Raw genomic sequence first — 21,724 nt, forward strand, 5'->3', positions numbered from 1 at the left:
CGGTTTACAATCATGTGGAAGACTTCCCGATGAAGTCCCCACTCTCCCGGGTGGAGGTCATGCCTGCTGAGGAAGTCTGCTTCCCAGTTTTCCACTCCCGGAATGAACACTGCTGAGAGTGTTATCACATGATTTTTCGCCCAGCGAAGAATCCTTGCAGTTTCTGCCATTTCCCTCCTGCTTCTTGTGCCGCCCTGTCTGTTTACGTGGGCGACTGCCGTGATGTTGTCCCACTGGATCAATACCGGCTGACCTTGAAGCAGAGGTCTTGCTAAGCTTAGAGCATTGTAAATTGCCCTTAGCTCCAGTATATTTATGTGGAGAGAAGTCTCCAGACTCGATCACACTCTCTGGAAATTTTTTCCTTGTGTGACTGCTCCCCAGCCACTCAGGCTGGCATCCGTGGTCACCAGGACCCAGTCCTGAATGCCGAATCTGCAGCCCTTTCATAGATGAGCACTCTGCAGCCACCGCAGAAGAAACACCCTTGTCCTTGGAGACAGGGTTATCCGCTGATGCATCTGAAGATGCGATCCGGACCATTTTTCCAGCAGATCCCACGTAAAGGTTCTTGCGTGAAATCTACCGAATGGGATCGCTTTGTAAGAAACCACCATTTTTCACAGGATCCTTGTGCAATGATGCACTGATACTTTTCCTGGTTTTAGGAGGTTCCTGACTAGCTCGGATAACTCCCTGGCTTTCTTCTCCGGGAGAAAACATCCTTTTCTGGACTGTGTCCAGAATCATCCCTAGGAACAGTAGACGTGTCGTCGGAAAAAACTGCGATTTTGGAATATTTAGAATCCACTCGTGCTGTCGTAGAACTACTTAAGATAGTGCTACTCCGACCTCCAACTGTTCTCTGGACCTTGCCCTTATCAGGAAAGCGTCCATATTTCTTTTAAGAAGAATCATCATTTCGGCCATTACCTTGGTAAAGACCCGGGGTGCCGTGGACAATCCAAACGGCAGCGTCTGAACTGATAGTGACAGTTCTGTACCACGAACCTGAGGTACCCTTGGTGAGAAGGGCAAATTTGGACATGTAGGTAAGCGTCCCTGATATCCAGTGACACCATATCGTCCCCTTCTTCCTGGTTCGCTATCACTGCGCTGAGTGACTCCATCTTGATTTGAACGCTTGTATGTAAGTGTTCAAATATTTCAGATCTCACCTAGCCGTCTGGCTTCAGTACCACAATATAGTGTGGAATAATACCCCTTCCCTTGTTGTAGAAGGGGTACTTTGATTATCACCTGCTGGGAATACAGCCTGTGAATTGTTCCCAATACTGCCTCCCTGTCGGAGGGAGACGTTGGTAAAGCAGACTTCAGGAACTTGTGAGGGGGAGACGTCTCGAATTTCCAATGTACACCTGGGATACTACGTGTAGGATCCAGGAGTCCACTTGTGAGTGAGCCCACTGCGTGCTGAAACTCTTGAGATGACCCCCTACCGCACCTGAGTCCGCTTGTACGGCCCCAGCGTCATGCTGCGGACTTGGCAGAAGCTGTGGATGGCTTCTGTTCCTGGGAATGGGCTGCCTGCTGCAGTCTTCTTCCCTTTCCTCTACCCCTGGGCAGATATGACTGGCCCTTTTGCCCGCCTGCCCTTATGGGGACGAAAGGACTGAGACTGAAAAGACTGTGTCCTTTTCTGCTGAGATGTGACTTGGGGTAACAAAAGGTGGATTTTTCAGCTGTTGCCATGGCCACCAGGTCCGATGGACCGCCCCTTTATACGGCAATACTTCCATGTGCCGTCTGGAATCTGCATCACCTCACCACTGTCGTCTGGCAGATATGGACATCACATTTACTCTTGATGCCAGAATGCAAATATCCCTCTGCGCATCTCGCATATATAGAAATGCATCCTTAAAATGCTCTATAGTCAATAAAATCTTGTCCCTGTCAAGGGTATCAATATTTTCAGTCAGGAAATCCGACCAAGCCCCCTCAGCGCTGCACATCCAGGCTGAGGCGATTGCTGGTAGTAGTATAACACCAGTATATGTGTATATACTTTTAGGATATTTTTCAGCTTCCTATCAGCTGGCTCCTTGAGGGCTGCCGTATCTGGAGACGGTAACGCCACTTGTTTTTATAAGCGTGTGAGCGCCTTATTCACCCTAAGGTGTGTTTCCCAACTCGCCCTAACTTCTGGCGGGAAAAGGTATACCGCCAATAATTTTCTATCGGAGGAAACCCACGTATCATCACACACTTCATTTAATTTATCTGATTCAGGAAAAACTACAAGTAGTTTATTCACACCCTACATAATACCCTTATTTGTGGTACTTGTAGTATCAGAAATATGTAACACCTCCTTCATTGCCCTTAACATGAAACGTGTGGCCCTAAAGGAAAATACGTTTGTTTCTTCACCGTCGACACTGGAGTCAGTGTCCGTGTCTGTGTCGACCGACTGAGGTAAATGGGCGTTTTTACAAGCCCCTGACGGTGTCTGAGACGCCTGGACAGGTACTAATTTGTTTGCCGGCCGTCTCATGTCGTCAACCGACCTTGCAGCGTGTTGACATTATCACGTAATTCCTAAATAAGCCATCCATTCCAGTGTCGACTCCCTAGAGAGTGACATCACCAATACAGGCAATTTGCTCCGCCTCCTCACCAACATCGTCCTCCTACATGTCGACACACACGTACCGACACACAGCACACACACAGGGAATGCTCTGACAGAGGACAGGACCCCACTAGCCCTTTGGGGAGACAGAGGGAGAGTTTGCCAGCACACACCAAAAACGCTATAATTATACAGGGACAACCCCTTATACAAGTGTTTTCCCTTATAGCATTTTTATATATGTAATCATATCGCCAAATAAGTGCCCCCCTCTCTGTTTTAACCCTGTTTCTGTAGTGCAGTGCAGGGGAGAGTCTGGGAGCCTTCCTCACAGCAGAGCTGAGCAGGAAAATGGCGCCGTGTGCTGAGGAGAATAGGCCCCGCCCCATTTTCGGCGGGCTCTTCTCCCGGAGTTTGTGAGATCTGGCAGGGGTTAAATACATCCATATAGCCTCAAGGGCTATATGTGATGTATTTTAGCCATAAAAGGTATAATATATTGCTGCCCAGAGCGCCCCCCCCAGCGCCCTGCACCCTCAGTGACAGTTGGTGACTGTTGGTGAAGTGTGCTGACAACAATGGCGCACAGCTGCAGTGCTGTGCGCTACCTTATGAAGACTGAAAGTCTTCTTCCGCCTGTTTCTGGACCTCTTCAACTTCGGCATCTGTAAGGGGGGTCGGCGGCACGGCTCCGGGACGAACCCCAGGGTGAGACCTGTGTTCCGACTCCCTCTGGAGCTAATGGTGTCCAGTAGCCTAAGAAGCAAATCCATCCTGCACGCAGGTGAGTTTTCTTCTCTCCCCTAAGTCCCTCGTAGCAGTGAGCCTGTTGCCAGCAGGACTCACTGAAAATAAAAAACCTAACATAAACTTTTATTCTAAGCAGCTCAGGAGAGCCACCTAGATTGCACCCTTCTCGTCGGGCACAAAAATCTAACTGAGGCTTGGAGGAGGGTCATAGGGGGAGGAGCCAGTGCACACCACCTGATCCTAAAGCTTTTATTATTGTGCCCTGTCTCCTGCGGAGCCGCTATATCCCCATGGTCCTGACGGAGTCCCCAGCATCCACTAGGACGTCAGAGAAAAAGGAATTTATACAGATAAAGATTATTCATACCCACTACTTTGAACAGTTTCAGATCTACAACCACCACATTTAAATTATCTCTTGCAGATGCTAGGTTTACTTACACAGTCTTCACATTTAGCTTCCCAGTGAGATACCAAGTCTTTAAGTTTCTCAATTGCGGTATCCTTTTGTTGAATCATGTCCATGATCTGATCAATCTGTTGTCTTTGGGATGATAGTTTCTTTAATGAAAATGCAAACAACTTGCATTAAAAACAAATAAAATAAATGCTACAGCGATAAATTTAAAAGCATATATGCCAGGTCTTACCTGATCGGCCTCTTCCAGTTGAAGACTTATTCTTGAGCACTGCTCAATCTGAGTCTCCAAATCTAGAAGAGAAATATTAAAATATGTATTCACAATAGTGTATCATGTTAAATTGTCTCCACTGTAAGCTTATTAACTTATGACACATAACCAAATTTGAGTTTCCATAGGTTGCTTCTGAAATAAATGGATATTGAAAGAATTATGGAGATATATAGTAAACAAACTATCAGGACCTTATAGTAAAATGTGAACGCACCGGTATGCAGAATTTAGAAAGCTTCAGACTTTAGGATTTTTCTTTAATGCTCAGCAGAGCCAAGGAGGAAAAGAACACAGAGAAATCACAGGAAAAATAGCAGAATCTAATTCTGCCTTTTCAGAATTCAGAAACTTCTGCATGACAGTTTTGCAGATAAGAGATTCTGTTATGGTCTTTATAAAAATGTTGCAATTTAAAACAGTAAACAACTAACACATGTTAAAAGAATAAATCAAACAAAATAAACAAAATTAACATCTATTTAATATTCTGTATATGAATGAAGAAGCATTTTATTTAACATACTGTATATGGTTTGACCTTTGAATGGTCTGATTGGATCCGGATATACCAAAATTAGGAAGATGCCCACTATTTTACTTATATATTTAAAAGTTTAAGCAGCACCCGTCCTGTTTTCTGTATACCCCTAATTTGTTTGTTTTACTGTTCAATTATTTATCAATATACTGAAACCGATACATGTTCACATTCTTCCCTTTACCTGTATGACTAACTTTTCAAGGAGGCAAAACAGAAAAGATTTATATCCACAGAAACACATCCCAGCTACACGACAAAAGTTTTAAAATTCTTTATTTCTACTTATAACATTGTAGAGAATGCAAAGTGTAGACAAAGGGGGATAATTAACCAGCATTATTGTTGTCTTCTCCCACTTTTTACAGAGTTCAGGATAAATAAAAAAAAGGCTCGTGAATTAACACTTTAGAACAGAATTTGTGATGCCTAATATCGCCAATTAATATTATAAGGACCTTAAACTACAGAAGCTGCAAACACGCGCCCAAAAAAAGAAGTAGCTTGTGAAGCTTTTTGGGTAAAATGCTGTACAATACATCTAGCCGTTGTTGCAGACTCCACTTTTCTAGCGATACCACAATTGTGCTGATAAGCACTTTTTTTTCTTTCCCCCACGTGTTTTCGCACCTGTGCTGGCAAAAATACAGGCGTTTTCGCCAATGCCTTTTCACACACACACACAAAAAAAAAAAAGTGAAAAGGCATTGGTAAAAAACGAGCAAAAACAGCCTGAAATTAAATACGCAGGGGTGTGAATTCGATAACTCCGGAATTAAAGCAGAGCGAATTCAATAACCTCTTACGGTGGTATCCTATTAGCACCCAAAGCATCATCTGTGATAAGGGGCCCGTCGGTGCCGCGATAACACATGGGATCAGGGAGTGATACCCGAACCCATTTGTTTTTGTGCGATTGCGGGACCAAAACAGCCTCTAATTGCAGGCCAAGAAAATTACCATAGGTCATTAATCGCAATATCCGGTCGTTTTGATCGGCATCGGGGCCAATAGGAAATCACCCCTAATGTGTGTACCCAGCCGAAGGGACGGCCGATGTAACGAAACATCAGCCGTCCTGTAATCACTGAACAATATTTAGCAAGAACGTACGATACATTGTTCGGGGCCGCATTCCAGTGATTGCTTCCGGGTCGTCCCATCGAGCGTGCAATACACCCGGCAAGAGGACCCGCGGGAGTGTGCAGTAGGTGTGTACACACTAGACTATTATGTGTCCAATGTGGATCGGGCGACATATCGCCTAGCGTGTACCCAGCTTACGTTCTCTCACTTTATGTTTTTGTATTATAGGAGGAAACCCATGGAGTGACAGGCAAGAGCATACAAGCACTATTGGACATAGGGCCTCGGTTACATCTGAACCCAGTGCCAACCGGGTGTGATATGATAGGTCGACGTTTAGAATGTCAACACAAATATGTCGGTCAATGTCGACAGAGAAATTATGGCATTCATTACAGTATGTCTACATAATATTTTTCATTATTTTAGACTAGCTTTAGTCTTCGAATGCTATGTCCACATAATGAACATGTCAACATGTCTGTGTCGATGTGTTACACGTCAGCATTCCGACCAGATACCATGCCTACCAACACTAATGGGCCTTGTGAAAGCTATACACCATGGGTCTTCAACCTGTGGCCCTCCAGCTGCTGCGGAACTACACATCCCACCATGCCCTGCCACAGTTTTGCTATTAAGGCATGGTAAAACTGAGGCAGGGCATGCTGGGATGTGTAGTTCCGCAGCAGCTGGAGGGCCACAGGTTGAAGACCTATGCTATACACAATATGCATTTATACTATAAATCTAATTTGTCACCAATCCCCTAAACACAATGCATACAAAAGGGAGCAGAATATGCTGTAGGAAGATATAGATTTTCCACTAGGAGGACAAAGTGATAATACAAACCATGATAAACGTTACAAAAATCAGATTGTTTCTTAACTCTTCTAAAAGGTGTAACTCGCATTACAAGCTTTGGCATGAGAACTTACCAGCAGACTTCCTTTTTAGCTCTTCCTGTGACTTATGAAGATCAGCTGCAGCTTGCTTTAGTTTCTCCTGCAGATCAGTGATGGCTTTGGGGTCATCCTGGATAGCAGCAATATGATTATATGCCTCCAATGCCTGCTTTTTGATTACTCCCAGATTATTCTGCATAGAAGAGAAGAATTCTTCAAGATGCATGCTGGGGTCTTCTACCTGGCAAGGAGAAAGTAATATTCATCTCCCACCAGCTCATCTAAATCATGCCTTAATATGAAAAGTCTTTCATATGTATATAATATAACTGAGGCAGGGTCTAAACATACATAATTTTCATCAACGGCCTCCTGCCTAGGCATATAGGACTCCCAAAAGCCCCTACAGGCACAGTAAAAACAACCAGCACTACAAGTTATAAGATTTGCCATTACTGTGTGCAGATAAGCCAATAGTAAAAAAATTATATTTATGGTAAGAACTTACCGTTGTTAAATCTTTCTGCGAGGTACACTGGGCTCCACAAGAAATAACATCGGGGTGTAGAGTAGGATCTTGATCCGAGGCACCAACAGGCTCAAAGGTTTGACTGTTCCCAAGATGCATAGCACTGACTCCTCTATAACCCCGTGTCCGTGCACAGGAGCTCAGTTTTCGTTAACCAGTCCGACACAGTAGCAGGTAACAGACGACAATAGTTAGAAGCCACAAACACCACACACCGACAGAAGAGGGTGTCAGCGGCTAATGCCATACCAGCCCAAAGAAGCCAAGTGCGTCAGGGTGGGCATCTTGTGGAGCCCAGTGTACCTCTCAGAATGAGAACAACGGTAAGTTCTTACCATAAATCTCGTTTTCTGCTGCGAGGTATACTGGGCTCCACAAGGAATAACATCGGGGATGTCCTAAAGCAGCTCCTTATGGGAGGGGACGCACTGTAGCGGGCACAAGAACCCGGCGTCCAAAAGGAAGCATCCTGGGAGGCGGAAGTATCAAAAGCATAGAACCTTATGAACATGTTCACTGAGGACCACGTAGCCTCCTTGCACAATTGTTCAAAGGTCGCACCACGGCGGGCCGCCCAAGAAGGTCCAACAGACAGAGTAAAATTGGCTTTGATGGTAGCAGGAGCTGGAAGCCTGTACATAAGCATGTGCAATCACCATTCAAATCCATCTCGCCAAGGTCTGCTTGTTATAGCAGGCCAGCCACATTTGTGAAATCCAAACAGTACAAATAGAGAATCAGACTTCCTAATGGAGGCAGTTCTCTTCACATAGATACGGAGAGCCCGTACCACATCCAAAGACCGCTCTTCGGAGGACAACTCAGGAGAACTAAAGGCCAGAACTACAATCTCCTGGTTAAGGTGGAAGGAAGACACCACCTTAGGCAAATATCCAGGGCGCGGTCTAAGAACTGCCCGGTCCCGGTGAAAAATCATATAGGGGGACTTACAGGATAAGGCACTTAAGTCCGAGACCCTTCTAGCAGAGGCAATAGCCAGCAAAAACAAGACCTTAAGGGAAAGCCACTTAAGGTCTGCAGACGCAAGAGGCTCAAACGGATACTCTTGCAATGGCTCCAAAACCACTGACAAATCCCAAGGGGCCACTGGTGGTACATAAAAAGGTTGAATCCGTAACTCCCCCTGAGTGAAAGTATGAACATCAGGCAGGGTAACAATCTTTCTCTGAAACCATACCGACAAAGCAGAAATGTGAAACTTGAGGGATGCCAGACGAAGCCTAAGTCCAGGCCCTGCTGCAGGAAGGCCAAAAGTTTGGCCGTACTAAACTTGTATTAACTTGTATTTGGCCGTACTAAACTTTATTAGATGCGCACCAAACAAAGTAAGAATTCCAGACCCTATGGTAAATCCGAGCAGAAGCTGGCTTACGGGCCTTCAACATAGTTTGAATGACCGCCTCAGAGAAACCCTTGGCCCTCAGGACGGAACCTTCAAGAGCCACGCCTTCAAAGCCAGACGGGCCAAGTCCTGGTAAACACTGACCCTGAACGAGGAGGTCTAGAGGATGTGGAAGTAGAAGGGGACGATCTAACGAGAGGCCCAGCAAATCTGAGAACCAGTGCCACCTGGGCCACGCCGGAGCAATTAGAAGCAGGATTCCTCCTTCTTATTTGAGCTTTCTTATTACTCTGGGCAGGAGTCACACCGGAGGGAAAACATACGGCAGCTGAAAGCTCCATGGGATTGCTAGCGCGTCTACAAACGCCGCTTGAGGATCCCTTGTCCTTGCTCTGAAGACCGGAACCTTGTGATTGTGTCGAGACGCCATCAAGTCTACATCTGGAAGGCCCCCCTTGTCCACGAGGAGTTGAAATACATCTGGATGGAGGCTACACTCTCTGGCGTGTACATCCTGACGACTGAGGACCCCCGGAATGAACACTGCCGATATGGCTGGCAGATGGCTGTCCCATGCGGCTTCGAGTGCCGCCCTGATGATTTATGTACGCCACCGTGGTGACATGGTCCGATTGTACTTGAACAAATCTGTTCTGTATCAGATGCTGGGCCAGGTTCTATGCATTGAACACCGTCCGCAGTTCCAGAATGTTTATCGGGAGGAGACTTCTCCTTGTCCACCGGCCCTGAAGGGAGTGTTGCTCCAACACAAAGTCCCAACCCCTCAGTCTGGCATCCATTGTCAGAAGGACCCAGTTGGAGATCCAGAAGGGACGACCCCTGCTCAAATCGGTGGTCCTGAAGCCACCAGCTTAGTGACAGACCTACGGAGACAAGGAGATCATTTGAGACCTGATCCGGTGAGGTAGGCCGTCCCACTTGGCCAGAATCAACTTCTGTAGAGGTCGGGAATGGAATTGAGCGTACTCCACCATGAGACCTAGCACTTGCATTGCCAAATGTATCGACACTTGTGGACGAAATAGGAAGCATCAAATCTTTTCCTGATGTTTCAGGATCTTCTCCCGAGACAACCACCGCTGGCTGTGAGAGTGTCCAACAATGCCCCCAGGTGTACCATGCTCGGAGCAGGGACCAGGGAAGATGTCCTCCAGTTGACGAGCCACCCGTGAGTTTACATAAACTGGATCATCACATCCAAAATAACGCAGGAGAATTTCTGGGGAGTTTGCCAGGATCACTAGGTCGTCTAGATACTGGAGAATCTTGATCCCCTGACGGCGCCATTACCGCCAAAACTTTGGTGAATACCCGCAGAACCGTGGCCAAACCAAAGGGTAACGCCCGAAACTGGTAATGAAGGTGGCCCTCCGCAAACCTCAGGTACTGCTGATGTGACACTGCAATAGGAATATGCAGGTAGGCATCCTGTATGTTCCTATTGCAAGGCGAGAACAATAGAGCGCAGAGTTTCCATACGAAACTTGGAGACCCTCACATACTTCTTCAAAGTCTTGAGACTGAGAATGGGCCGCAATGACCCGTTCGGTTTCGGGACTAGAAACAGCGGTGAATAGTACCCCTTGCCTCTCTGAGCCACAGGTACCTGTACTACCACTCCTGTGTCCAGGAGGGACTGTACCACCAAATGAAGTTTTAGCTTTCACCGGATCCGAAGGGACGTCTGTCAGGCAAAATTGATGAGGGGGATGATTCTTGAAGGATACGGCGTAACCTCGAGTGATGACTTCCCGTACCCAGGCATCGGAAGTGGTCTTCAACCATTTCTGGGAAAACCCTAGAAGTCGGCCCCCGACCCTGGGATCCCCCAGAGGAAGGCCCGCCCCGTCATGCAGCAGGCTTATCAGTTTTGGAAGCAGGCTGCCGGTCAGTCCAGGCCCGCTTGGGTCTGGGCTTAGCACGTTTGGAAGTACGAGCTGGTTTCGGGTATGCCTGACCTTTTGCCTTTCCTGGAGAACGAAAGGAGTGAGAGAAGGTACTTTTAGCCTTCGGCGCCGAACGTGCCGTACTTGGTAGGCAGGCTGTTTTAGCAGAAGCTAAGTCAGCCACGATCTTATTGAGGTCTTCGACGAAAAGTCTGTCTCCCTTGAACGGCATACCTCCAGGGTTATCTTAGAATCCAGATCTACAGACCAGGATCTCAACCAAAGGATACATCAAGCTAAGATGAACGTAGTCGCAGCCTTGGCCGCCAGCACCCCGGCATCGGAAGCCGCCTCCTTAAGATAGTGAGAAGCCGTGGTAATATAGGATACATGGTCTAGCATGATCAGAAGCGTCGGAAGGTAGCTACGCCTCCAGCTCCTGAGCCCATGCTTCAACAGCTTCAGCAGCCCATGTCACTGTAATGGTTGGCCTATGCACAGCCCGTTAGGGTGTAAATTGCCTTCAAACAACCCTCCACACGTCTATCCGTCGGTTCCTTCAGAGAGGTGACGGTAGTTACTGGCAGAACAGAGGAAACTACCAGTCTTGCAACTTGGGAATCTACAGGCGGAGAAGTTTCCCAATTTTTACTTAGCTCCACAGAGAGAGGATAGCGAGCCAACATCTTCTTATGTGGTGTGAACTTTGTTCCTGGATTTTCCCAGGATTCCTGACGTATGTCAGCCATGTGTTGAGAATGAGGCAAAACTTGTTTAACCACTTTCTTCCGTTTAAATCTGTCCGGATTTTTAGACACAGGCTCAGGTTCATCAGAAATTTAAAGAATCAACCTGATAGCCTCAATCAAATCAGGGACATCCACCTGTGACTGTCCCTCCCCATCTGAAGCATCAGAGTCAGTGTCTGTGGGGTCAGTGTATGCGCCATCCTCCTCAGAGGAAGTGTCTGGGACAGTGGTGGATTGTGAGGAAGTAGCAGCCCGATGAGAAGATGCCTTAGTCTTAGAGTTAGACTTCTTTTTAGTCAGTGATTGGTTCAAGTGCTGTAACGGAGATGAGATCTGATCCGCCCATGGCGGTTTGACCGCAGGGACCATAAACTGCTGTACTGGCACAGGCGGTCCCAAAGGGGAGCGTAAGTATAGTTACCAGCGTATTTAATAACGTAGAGAAGGTAGCCCAGGGCGGGTCATTGTGGTCCCCCATTGATACAAACACACTGGGGGGCAAAGAACCCCCAGAACCTGAACTCTCTGCTGCCATGTTTTACTCAAATGTGTCTGTAGCGTCACCACCACTCAATGTGGGATAGGCCCCAGTTCCGTTGCCCCTTGCAGCTGACATACTGAGAAGTTCCGTATCAGGCAACACAGTACAATATTAGCAGCACTATATCTAGCAAGAACTCCCGGTGTAGTGTTATCAGCACAAACCGGGAACCCAAGAGATATATGGTGACCATAAATCACAGAGAAAAAAAAATAAAAATAGAATTTTGGTTACCTACGGATAAATCCTTTTCTCGTAGTCCGTAGAGGATGCTGGGGTCCACATTAGTACCATGGGTACAGACGGGTCCACTAGAAGCCATTGGCACTTTAAGAGTTTGAGAGTGTGGGCTGGCTCCTCAGTCTATGCCCCTCCTACCAGACTCAGTCTAGAAACTGTGCCCGAGGAGACTGACATCTTCGAGAGAAGGATTTAACATAGATAGTGGCGAGATTCATACAAGTTCACACATACAAGGCACATCAAGCTATCTTAGCTTGAAAACTCAGCAACTGCTAAAATATTACTTACCAAGTAACAATGCAGTACATAACTAAACCAGATAAACAGTTGCAGGAGAACGAAGCGCTGGGCGGGGGCCCAGCATCCTCTATGGACTACGAAAAAAAGGATTTACCGGTAGGTAACCAAAATCCTATTTTCTCTTATGTCCTAGAGGATGCTGGGGTCCACCATTAGTACCACGGGGACGTACCAAAGCTCCCAGAACGGGAGGGAGAGCGCGAAGGCTCCTGCTAAACCGAATAATCAAACTTAAGGTCCTCAGAGGCCGAAGTATCGAACTTTTAAAACTTTGCAAACGTGTTCGGCCCAGACCAAGTTGCAGCTCGGAAAAGTTGCAATGCCTAGACACCCCGGGTAGCCGCCCAGGAAGACCCTAGATTTTGGACACAACAGTCCTGCCATAAAATAAGCGTGCTGGATAGTGAACCTAATCCAGCGAGAAATAGTCTGCTTAGAAGCAGGACACCCAATCTTCTTGGGAGCATATAGGACAAACAAACAGAGTTTGACTTTCTGTGACGAGAAGTTCTCTTCACATATATCTTCAGAGCCCTTACAACATCCAAGGACTTTGATGTAATTGAGGAGTCAGTAGCTACTGGCACCATAATAGGTTGGTTGATATGAAATGCAGACACAACCTTCGGAAGAAACTGCTGACGTGTCCGGAGCTCAGCTCTCTCTTCGTAGAAGATCAAGAAAGGACTTTTCACAGGAAAAATACCCTAATCCCGACACACGTCTAGCAGAAGCTAAGGCCAACAACATGACCGCCTTCCAAGTAAGAAATTTGACCACAACCTCCTCTAGAGGCTCAAACCAATCAAACTGGAGAAACTGCAACACCACGTTAAGGTCCCAAGGCGCAATAGGCGGTACAAAGGGAGGTTGGATGTGCATAACTCCCTTCAAAAAAGTCTGAACCTCAGGGAGAGTAGCCAATTGTTTCTGGAAGAAGATGGAGAGGGATGAAATCTGGACATTCACAGATCGCAACCTCAGGCCCATATCCACACCTGCTTGCAGAGAGGAGAAAACGTCAGAGTTGAAACTCCATCGTAGGAAACTTCTTGGATTCACACCAAGAAACATATTTCTTCCAAATACGATGGTAATGTTTAGACGTCACCCCTTTACTAGCCTGTATCAGGGTAGGAATGACCTTCTTCGGAATGCCCTTCCGAGCTATTACCGGACGTTCAACCTCCATGCCACGATAAGTCTTGATAGGCGAATGGTCCCTGCAGCAGCAGCAGATCCTCCCGAAGAGGAAGAGGCCTCGGCTATTCCTGCAAGAGATTCAGAAGGTCCGCGTACCAAGCCCGCCTTGGCCAGTCCGGAGCAATGAGGATCGCCTGAACCCTTGATCTCCTTACGAGCTTTAGAACTCTTGGAATGAGTGGAAGACGTGGAAACACATACACCAACCGAAACACCCACGGAGACACCAGGGCGTCCACTGCCACTGCTTCTGGGTCCCTCGACTTGGAACAATAGCGTCGAAGCTTCTTGTTGAGACGAGAGGCCATCATGTCTATTTGGGGTAATCCCCAAATGTCTGTAATTTCCATGAACACCTCTGGATGGAGACCCCATTCCCCTGGATGGAGATCATGTCTGCTGAGGAAGTCTGCTTCCCAGTTGTCTACTCCCAGAATGAAGATTGCCGAGAGCGCCAACGCGCGTCTTTCTGCCCAGAGGATGATTGTCACCTTTGACATTGCAGCTCTGCTCTTCTTTACGCCCTGTCGGTTTATGTAGGCCATTGTCATTACATTGTTCAACTGCACTTGAATGACCCGATTTCTTAGAAGATGGGCCGCCTGAAGAAGACCGTTGTAGACGGCTTAGTTCTAGGATGTTGATGGGCAGGCCGGCTTACAGACTTGACCACCTTCCTTGGAATGATTCCCCCTGAGTGACTGCACCCCAGCCCCGAAGTCTCGCATCCGTGATTAAAGGACCCAGTCCTGAATCCCGAACCTGCGGCCGTCCAGAAGGTGAGGCAATTGGAGCCACCAGAGGTGTGAAATCATGGCCTTTGGCGACAGACGAATCCTCTGGTGCATGTGGAGATGAGATCCTGACCACTTTTCCAGGAGCATGGAACCTCCCATATTGGAGAGGTAAGAGGCCACCATCTTTCCCAAAAGGCGAATGCAGTGATGAACAGACACCAGGGCTGGCTTCAGGACATCCCGGACCATTGTTTGTATCACCAACGCCTTTTCCTGCGTAAGGAACACCCTCTGCACTTCTGTGTCGAGGATCATCCCCAGAAAAGACAACCTCTGGGTCGGTTCCAAATGTGACTTTGGGAGATTCAGAATCCAACCGTGGACTCTGAGTAGATGTGTTGTGAGAACAATGGACTGCAACAGCTTCTCCTTAGACGAAGCCTTTATCAGCAGATCGTCCAGATATGGAATGATGTTCACCCCTTGTTTGCGGAGGAGAACCATCATCTCTGCCATCACCTTGGTGAACACCCTCGGTGCTGTTGAGAAACTGAATGGCAGGGCCCGGAACTGGAAATGACAGTCCAGTAATGCGAAACGAAGATAAGCTTGATGCGGCAGCCAAATCGGAATGTGGAGGTACGCATCCTTGATATCCAGGGATTCCAGGAATTCCCCCTCTTCCAGACCCGATATCACTGCCCTGAGAGACTCCATCTTGAACTCCTTTAGAAAGGGGTTCAGTGATTTTAGGTTCAGAATGGGCCTGACCGAACCATCCGGTGTCGGTACCACGAAAAGGTTCGAACAGTAACCTCTGGTTTGTAAATGAGGAGGAACTGGTACAATGACTTGTGCCTCCACCCACTCTGGACAGCTTCCTGTAGTAGTTCTGTCTGCCAGTAGAACTGGTAAGCCTGATTTGAAAAATTGGTGATGAGGGAGATTTTGAAATTCCAGCCAGTATCCCTGGGACACAATATCTATCATCCAGGCCGGACGATACCCAGACATGACTGAACTACCTGAGTCTCGCCCCCACCTCCAGGCCCCGCGGTCCGTCATGCGGAGGACTTTGGCATACCTGAAGCAGGCTTCTGTTCCTGGGAATCTGCAGCAGCAGGTTTCTTGGATTTAACTCGACCTCCCCTAAAGAAGGTATTGGACGGTTTGGCCTTTCTAGGCTTATTAGGCCGAAAGGACTGAGATGCTCATGAAGAGAAGTATTTCTTCGGAGCAGGAGCAGCTGAGGGAAGAAACGGAGACTTACCCGCTGAAGCCGTGGATATCCATGCATCCAAAGCTTCCCCAAAGAGAGCCTGACCTGTGTAGGGTAGGGACTCCACACTCCTTCTGGATTCCGCGTCGGCCGACCACTGGCACAGCCAAAGTCCCCGACGAGTTGAAACAGACATGGAAGATATTCCTGCAGCCATGGAACCCAGGTCTTTCATGGATTCTACCATAAAACCTGCTGAATCGTGAATGTAAAGCAAAAACAATTCAACATCCCCTCTATCCATCGTATCCAAATCCTCTAGTAAGGTAGCCGACCACATTTACTATAGCCCTTGCAATCCATGCACTAGCAATAGTGGGACGTAATATGACCCCTGAAGCAGTACATTGATTTAAGTGTATTATCAATTTTTCTATTAGCCGACTACTTTAAGGCGGTAGATCCTGGAACAGGCAAAACCAATTTTTTTGAGAGTCTGGACACAGATGTGTCAACTATAGGCAGGTTTTCCCATTTTTTCCTATCCTCCTCACGGAAAGGAAACGCCACCTGGACCCTTTTAGGGATCTGGAATTTTTTCTCCAGGTTTTCCCATGCTTTCTCAAATATAGCATTCAATTCTTTTGACGCTGGGAAGGTTTGCGAGGCTCTCTTATTTTCAGTGAAAAAAGCCTCCTCAACCTGCTCAGGTGTGGTATCATTTATATTTAACACATCCCCGATAGCCTCTATCATTAATTGAACCCCCTTTGCAATAGAGGTAGACCCTCGCAACACATCCCCATTACCGTCTGTAGTATCAGAATCGGTATCCGTGTCATCTTGCGTGATGTTAACAAGCGCACGTTTTTTGGGGGTATATAGCAGGGCGCCCTGAGGTAACAGAATCGGGCCATACTGCCATGGAGTTCTGTAATACCTGGGTTTCAGGCTCAATACTCGCAACCATGTCAGAAATCTGAGTAATCCCAGATTTGATAGAGGAAAACCACTCCGGTTCCCTTGCTGGAATCTGTGCTAAACCAGTGCTATCCTGATTACATGGAATGAGCTCATCCGGTGAGGACATATCCTCCGCAGCATATGACACAGTGTCCCTGGACATAGCTAAAGGAGACCACCAAACACACACACAGGGGAGGGCAGACAGAGTTTCACCCTCAAGAATGGCAAGAGAGACACAGAGATTGGAGCCAACCCACACACAGCGCTTTTAGCAAAGGGAGACCCCTTGTCAGCGCCGACTGTGCACCTTAATAGGATACACAGTCGTATTGCAGCCTCCCCCCCCCTTCTACAAGCCCCTGGTACCGTTTACAGATAGCTGGAGTTGCTGTGGAGGGACCTTCTTTCCTGGTCAGCGCTGTGCAGGCAGGAAAATGGCGCTGAACGCTGCTGGGTCCGCTCTGAGGAGAACTCCGCCCCCAAAATGATGCAGTCTTCCCACTCTTCTTCTGATTATACGGGTTATAGAGGAGGCGGCGCTATGCATCTTGGGAACAGTCACAGCTTTGAGCCTGTTGGTGCCTCGGATCAAGATCCTACTCTACATCCCGATGTTATTCCTTGTGGAGCCCAGTGTACCCCGCAGCAGAAAGAAAATTGACAGAAAGATGGTAGACCCCAAAAATATATTACAGAGGTGTCTACTTACATCTAGCCTCCCTCCACGTTAAGCTGCCCTTCTAGTCACACCATGCTGTGGTGTAACTTTGTAGCGCCGAGCACCTTATCGTGCAACTTTTTTTGATAAAGGGGAGACTTATTCAGAAAACACATGCCAAAAGGACAGACAAGCAGCCTTTGCCGGTAAAAATTATATGCGGCATGCCTACAGTCTGTTTGCGACCGTGCCTGTATCTGCATACGAAATGCTAAGCTACAGTGTTTTCCTACCATACCATTTCGTATGCAGATACAGGCGCGGTCGCACACAGAATATAGGCATCGGGCATATAATTTTAATCAGCATATGGCGCTTGTGCGTCTTATTAGCATAGTGATGCGAATAAGACGCATTTTCGCAAAAATAGATGCCAGATGCTAATGGAGTTGCACGGGACCTGCCTGCTTGCTCACACCAGGTATCTCCTGCTGCGTGGTGTAATGTGGCAAGTTGTGAACACATCTTTACATCTTATTGGTAAGCAATGCCCAGCAACTTCTACACCTCCATGAAATTAACTGTACTTCAAACCACAGCCAAAATGCTTTGCTTCCCCAACACATTCATTTACTTCTACAAAGTGTGATGCACTGAGACAGAATGATTGACAAGCACGCAGTTATTTGGTGACATAACTTACTTGAAATCACCTGATTTGAACAGACACTTACAGGCAGCATATCTAGTGACCCCTCTGGCATAAGCTGCAATGCACAGCACCCCCCCCCCCCCTTCCTTCCTTCCCCGCCAGTGTTCGATCAATAGACTGTGAATGCACCAGTCTGCGCACACACGTCACCGAACAGCGAGCGACAAGCTGGTGCAAAAATTTCAATCGCACAGCCATTTGCAAGCGGACTGACAGGAAGAGGCCGTTTGTGGGTGGTAACTGGCAGTTTTCTGGGAGTGTCAGGGAAAACGCAGGCGTTCCTAAGCGTTTTCAAAGACAGTATGTGACGTCTGCCCACGATCAGCCTGTTCTCATCGCACTGTAGGAGTAACTACTAGGCTGCACAGAGTGGTAAAAACATTAGATGGGGAGTGAGGTGCGAACGGATATGCAGCTGTCCGCTGACTGAGGGATATTTGTAGCACGGCGTACACATGCTATTGCACACTTGCACGGGCGAATTTACGCTGCCCTTGGCCGGCAACTATCTGAATGCAGAACATCAAAATTAGCAGCCCAGCGATTAGTTCTGAATTAGGCCCCAGAACCACTGGTCCATACAAAGCTATATACCTGATCAGCAGGTTCTGTAACACTGCAAAATTCTTTGTCGACTTCTTTTTCCTCATTTGTTTCACTGGAACATTTTCTCACCAAATCCTGAAAGATCTCTATCCTTTCATCACACCTTTCTTCCATCAGCTCTTTTTCCTTTTGCAAACGTTCACTTTTGTATAAAGCAGAAGATTAATGAATAGAAAATAAGATTTTACTTACCGATAAATCTATTTCTCGTAGTCCGTAGTGGATGCTGGGAACTCCGTAAGGACCATGGGGAATAGCGGCTCCGCAGGAGACTGGGCACATCTAAAGAAAGCTTTAGGACTAGCTCAAGCCTCAGTTAGGATACTGTGCCCGGACGAGCGTACATAATAAGGAAGGATATTGAATCCCGGGTAAGACTCATACCAGCCACACCAATCACACCGTACAACTTGTGATCTGAACCCAGTTAACAGTATGATAACAACGAAGGAGCCTCTGAAAAGATGGCTCACAACAACAATAACCCGATTTAGTAAACAATAACTATGTACAAGTATTGCAGACAATCCGCACTTGGGATGGGCGCCCAGCATCCACTACGGACTACGAGAAATAGATTTATCGGTAAGTAAAATCTTATTTTCTCTGACGTCCTAGTGGATGCTGGGAACTCCGTAAGGACCATGGGGATTATACCAAAGCTCCCAAACGGGCGGGAGAGTGCGGATGACTCTGCAGCACCGAATGAGAGAACTCCAGGTCCTCCTCAGCCAGGGTATCAAATTTGTAGAATTTAGCAAACGTGTTTGCCCCTGACCAAGTAGCTGCTCGGCAAAGTTGTAAAGCCGAGACCCCTCGGGCAGCCGCCCAAGATGAGCCCACTTTCCTTGTGGAATGGGCTTTTACAGATTTTGGCTGTGGCAGGCCTGCCACAGAATGTGCAAGCTGAATTGTACTACAAATCCAACGAGCAATAGTCTGCTTAGAAGCAGGAGCACCCAGCTTGTTGGGTGCATACAGGATAAACAGCGAGTCAGATTTTCTGACTCCAGCCGTCCTGGAAACATATATTTTCAGGGCCCTGACAACGTCAAGTAACTTGGAGTCCTCCAAGTCCCTAGTAGCCGCAGGCACCACAATAGGTTGGTTCATGTGAAAAGCAGAAACCACCTTAGGGAGAAATTGAGGACGAGTCCTCAATTCTGCCCTGTCAGAATGAAAAATTAAGTAAGGGCTTTTATATGATAAAAGCCGCCAATTCTGACACACGCCTGGTTGAAGCCAGGGCTAACAGCATCGTCACCTTCCATGTGAGATGATATTTTAAGTCCACAGTGGTGAGTGGTTCAACCAATGTGACTTAAGGAACCTCAAAACAACATTGAGATCCCAAGGTGCCACTGGAGGCACAAAAGGAGGTTGTATATGCAGTACCCCTTTTACAAATGTCTGAACTTCAGGTACTGAAGCCAGTTCTTTCTGGAAGAAAATCGACAGGGCCGAAATTTGAACCTTAATGGACCCTAATTTTAGGCCCATAGACAGTCCTGCCTGCAGGAAATGGAGGAAACGACCTAGTTGAAATTCCTCTGTAGGGGCCTTCTTGGCCTCACATCACGCAACATATTTTCGCCAAATGCGGTGATAATGTTTTGCGCTTACATCCTTCCTGGCTTTGACCAGGGTAGGGATGACTTCATCTGGAATGCCTTTTTCCTTCAGGATCCGGCGTTCAACCGCCATGCCGTCAAACGCAGCCGCGGTAAGTCTTGGAACAGACAAGGCCCCTGCTGGAGCAGGTCCTTTCTTAGAGGTAGAGGCCACGGGTCTTCCGTGAGCATCTCTTGAAGTTCCGGGTACCAAGTCCTTCTTGGCCAATCCGGAACCACGAGTATCGTTCTTACTCCTCTCCTTCTTATGATTCTCAGTACTTTTGGTATGAGAGGCAGAGGAGGGAACACATACACTGACTGGTACACCCACGGTGTCAGAAACCTAGGGCAATCCGGCACCGGATTAATAATTAGGGATAATGCTTCATTTAGGAAAGAAAAGACCAAATTTGGACAATAGAGTACCCTTAATAAATAAGGGAGAGAAGGGGCAAAAATGGCCCTTTCAGTATTGTGTATATAAACAAATATATATACACATATAGATATTAATTTTGTCCTTGTTGGTGGTGCACCCAGAGCCAGAAAGTGTGCAAACTTTAGAAAATGGGGAGAAAAAAGAAGGCTCTTGTGTGGGCGCACTCTTGTAGAAAGAAGTAAATTTGATATGATAATTAAGATGAAATATTTAAAACATAACTTTTATTAGTTTTTTTGCAATTAAAGGTTCTTCCCTGAGATCTGTCCTTCAAAATGCAACATACATAGCATCTTGATAAATAAAATGTTCTGGTCTCTTATTGGTAAAGAGTGTGTGGAAGGGTTGTAGACATTAAATTGGTCATACCCCCATTCCCCTTGACCAGTACAGACTTGCTGTATTGATGGAACCACGGGGTGGTCAAGACACAAAAATATATAAGGCTATGCTCTTTGGCTTTTAGGAGATCAGAGAAATGATCAGCGGTCACTCCTCTATTTAATGAAGAAAAATCACATGCACCTATTTGAATTCGAGACAATGATGATGATAGTAAGAAGTTTTGCACATCACGATAATGGTGCCAGTGACCAATAGGTCTAAAGGTTTACTGAATAGAAGAAAGTGGTGATGCTGCTGTTGGTGTTATTGCCACATAAGTGAGGAAAATCCTACTCTACAACACCAGGTATTCCCAGGTGGTCTCCCTTCCTGGTACTGACCTGGCCCAACGTTGTTTAGCTTCCAAGATCAGACGAGATCGGGCGCTGGCAGCGTGGTATGGTAGTAGAGAGTTTTATGTGAACGCCAATGAGAGTGCACCTATTTAAGAATATTGAAGATAAGAGTCGACAGAAAAGTGATAGAAGAAGATTCGTGGAAATGTGTGGATCTGCTTTTCACGTTAGACCCGATTCCAAAATTCCCACTCACGTGGTGCAATGTACCGGGAATCGTGAATGAGAGTCCACGAAAAATGGTGATCTATGGAAGATGCAATGGTCAGAATTGGCACTGATAATTGCAGTCGGAAGAAATCCCTGGCTGCTAGTATGTTATGATTTAACCAGACAGACAGTAAATGATAAGGAATACTCAATGAACCAGGTGAATACGTAGTCACTCTGGTGATGCAGTTTTTTTTAAAATCTCAGGAGGAGGTATGTAATCTGCAAAATTATGTTATGTGCTGAAGTGTCAAATTCACCCCAGCCTGTACATACATATATCTGTTACTATATGCGTTAACTCATAAGTCATAGGATGTTTGCCTCTTGACCGCAGATAGGATATTAAATGCTTAAAACCTATACAAGGTATATGCTATTTATATTCATACATTAGTTGCTGAGGAGGCAGAAAG

At 46.8% G+C, this 21,724-nt stretch overlaps 1 protein-coding gene and 1 non-coding gene across 4 annotated transcripts in view; both read right to left on the minus strand.

Moving 5' to 3' along the window:
- KIF20B (kinesin family member 20B) overlaps positions 1–21,724 on the minus strand; it is a 502,673-nt gene that overhangs the window by 289,587 nt on the left and 191,362 nt on the right. For 2 of the 3 annotated variants that reach the window (XM_063961680.1, XM_063961678.1), the window contains exons 15-18: positions 18,295–18,448; positions 6,607–6,814; positions 3,997–4,058; positions 3,788–3,907 (exon numbers count right to left, since the gene is read on the minus strand). In XM_063961680.1, the coding sequence (XP_063817750.1) occupies positions 3,788–3,907; positions 3,997–4,058; positions 6,607–6,814; positions 18,295–18,448 (544 nt within the window). The remainder of the gene's footprint in view (positions 1–3,787; positions 3,908–3,996; positions 4,059–6,606; positions 6,815–18,294; positions 18,449–21,724) is intronic. The other variant, XM_063961679.1, reaches the window with a different exon arrangement.
- On the minus strand, positions 21,035–21,153 carry LOC134885098 (5S ribosomal RNA). The gene has a single exon (XR_010169222.1). It is a non-coding gene; the product is annotated as a 5S ribosomal RNA (ribosomal RNA).

Source organism: Pseudophryne corroboree, chromosome 3 (genome assembly GCF_028390025.1).
Source record: "Pseudophryne corroboree isolate aPseCor3 chromosome 3, aPseCor3.hap2, whole genome shotgun sequence".
Taxonomy (NCBI): domain Eukaryota; kingdom Metazoa; phylum Chordata; class Amphibia; order Anura; family Myobatrachidae; genus Pseudophryne; species Pseudophryne corroboree.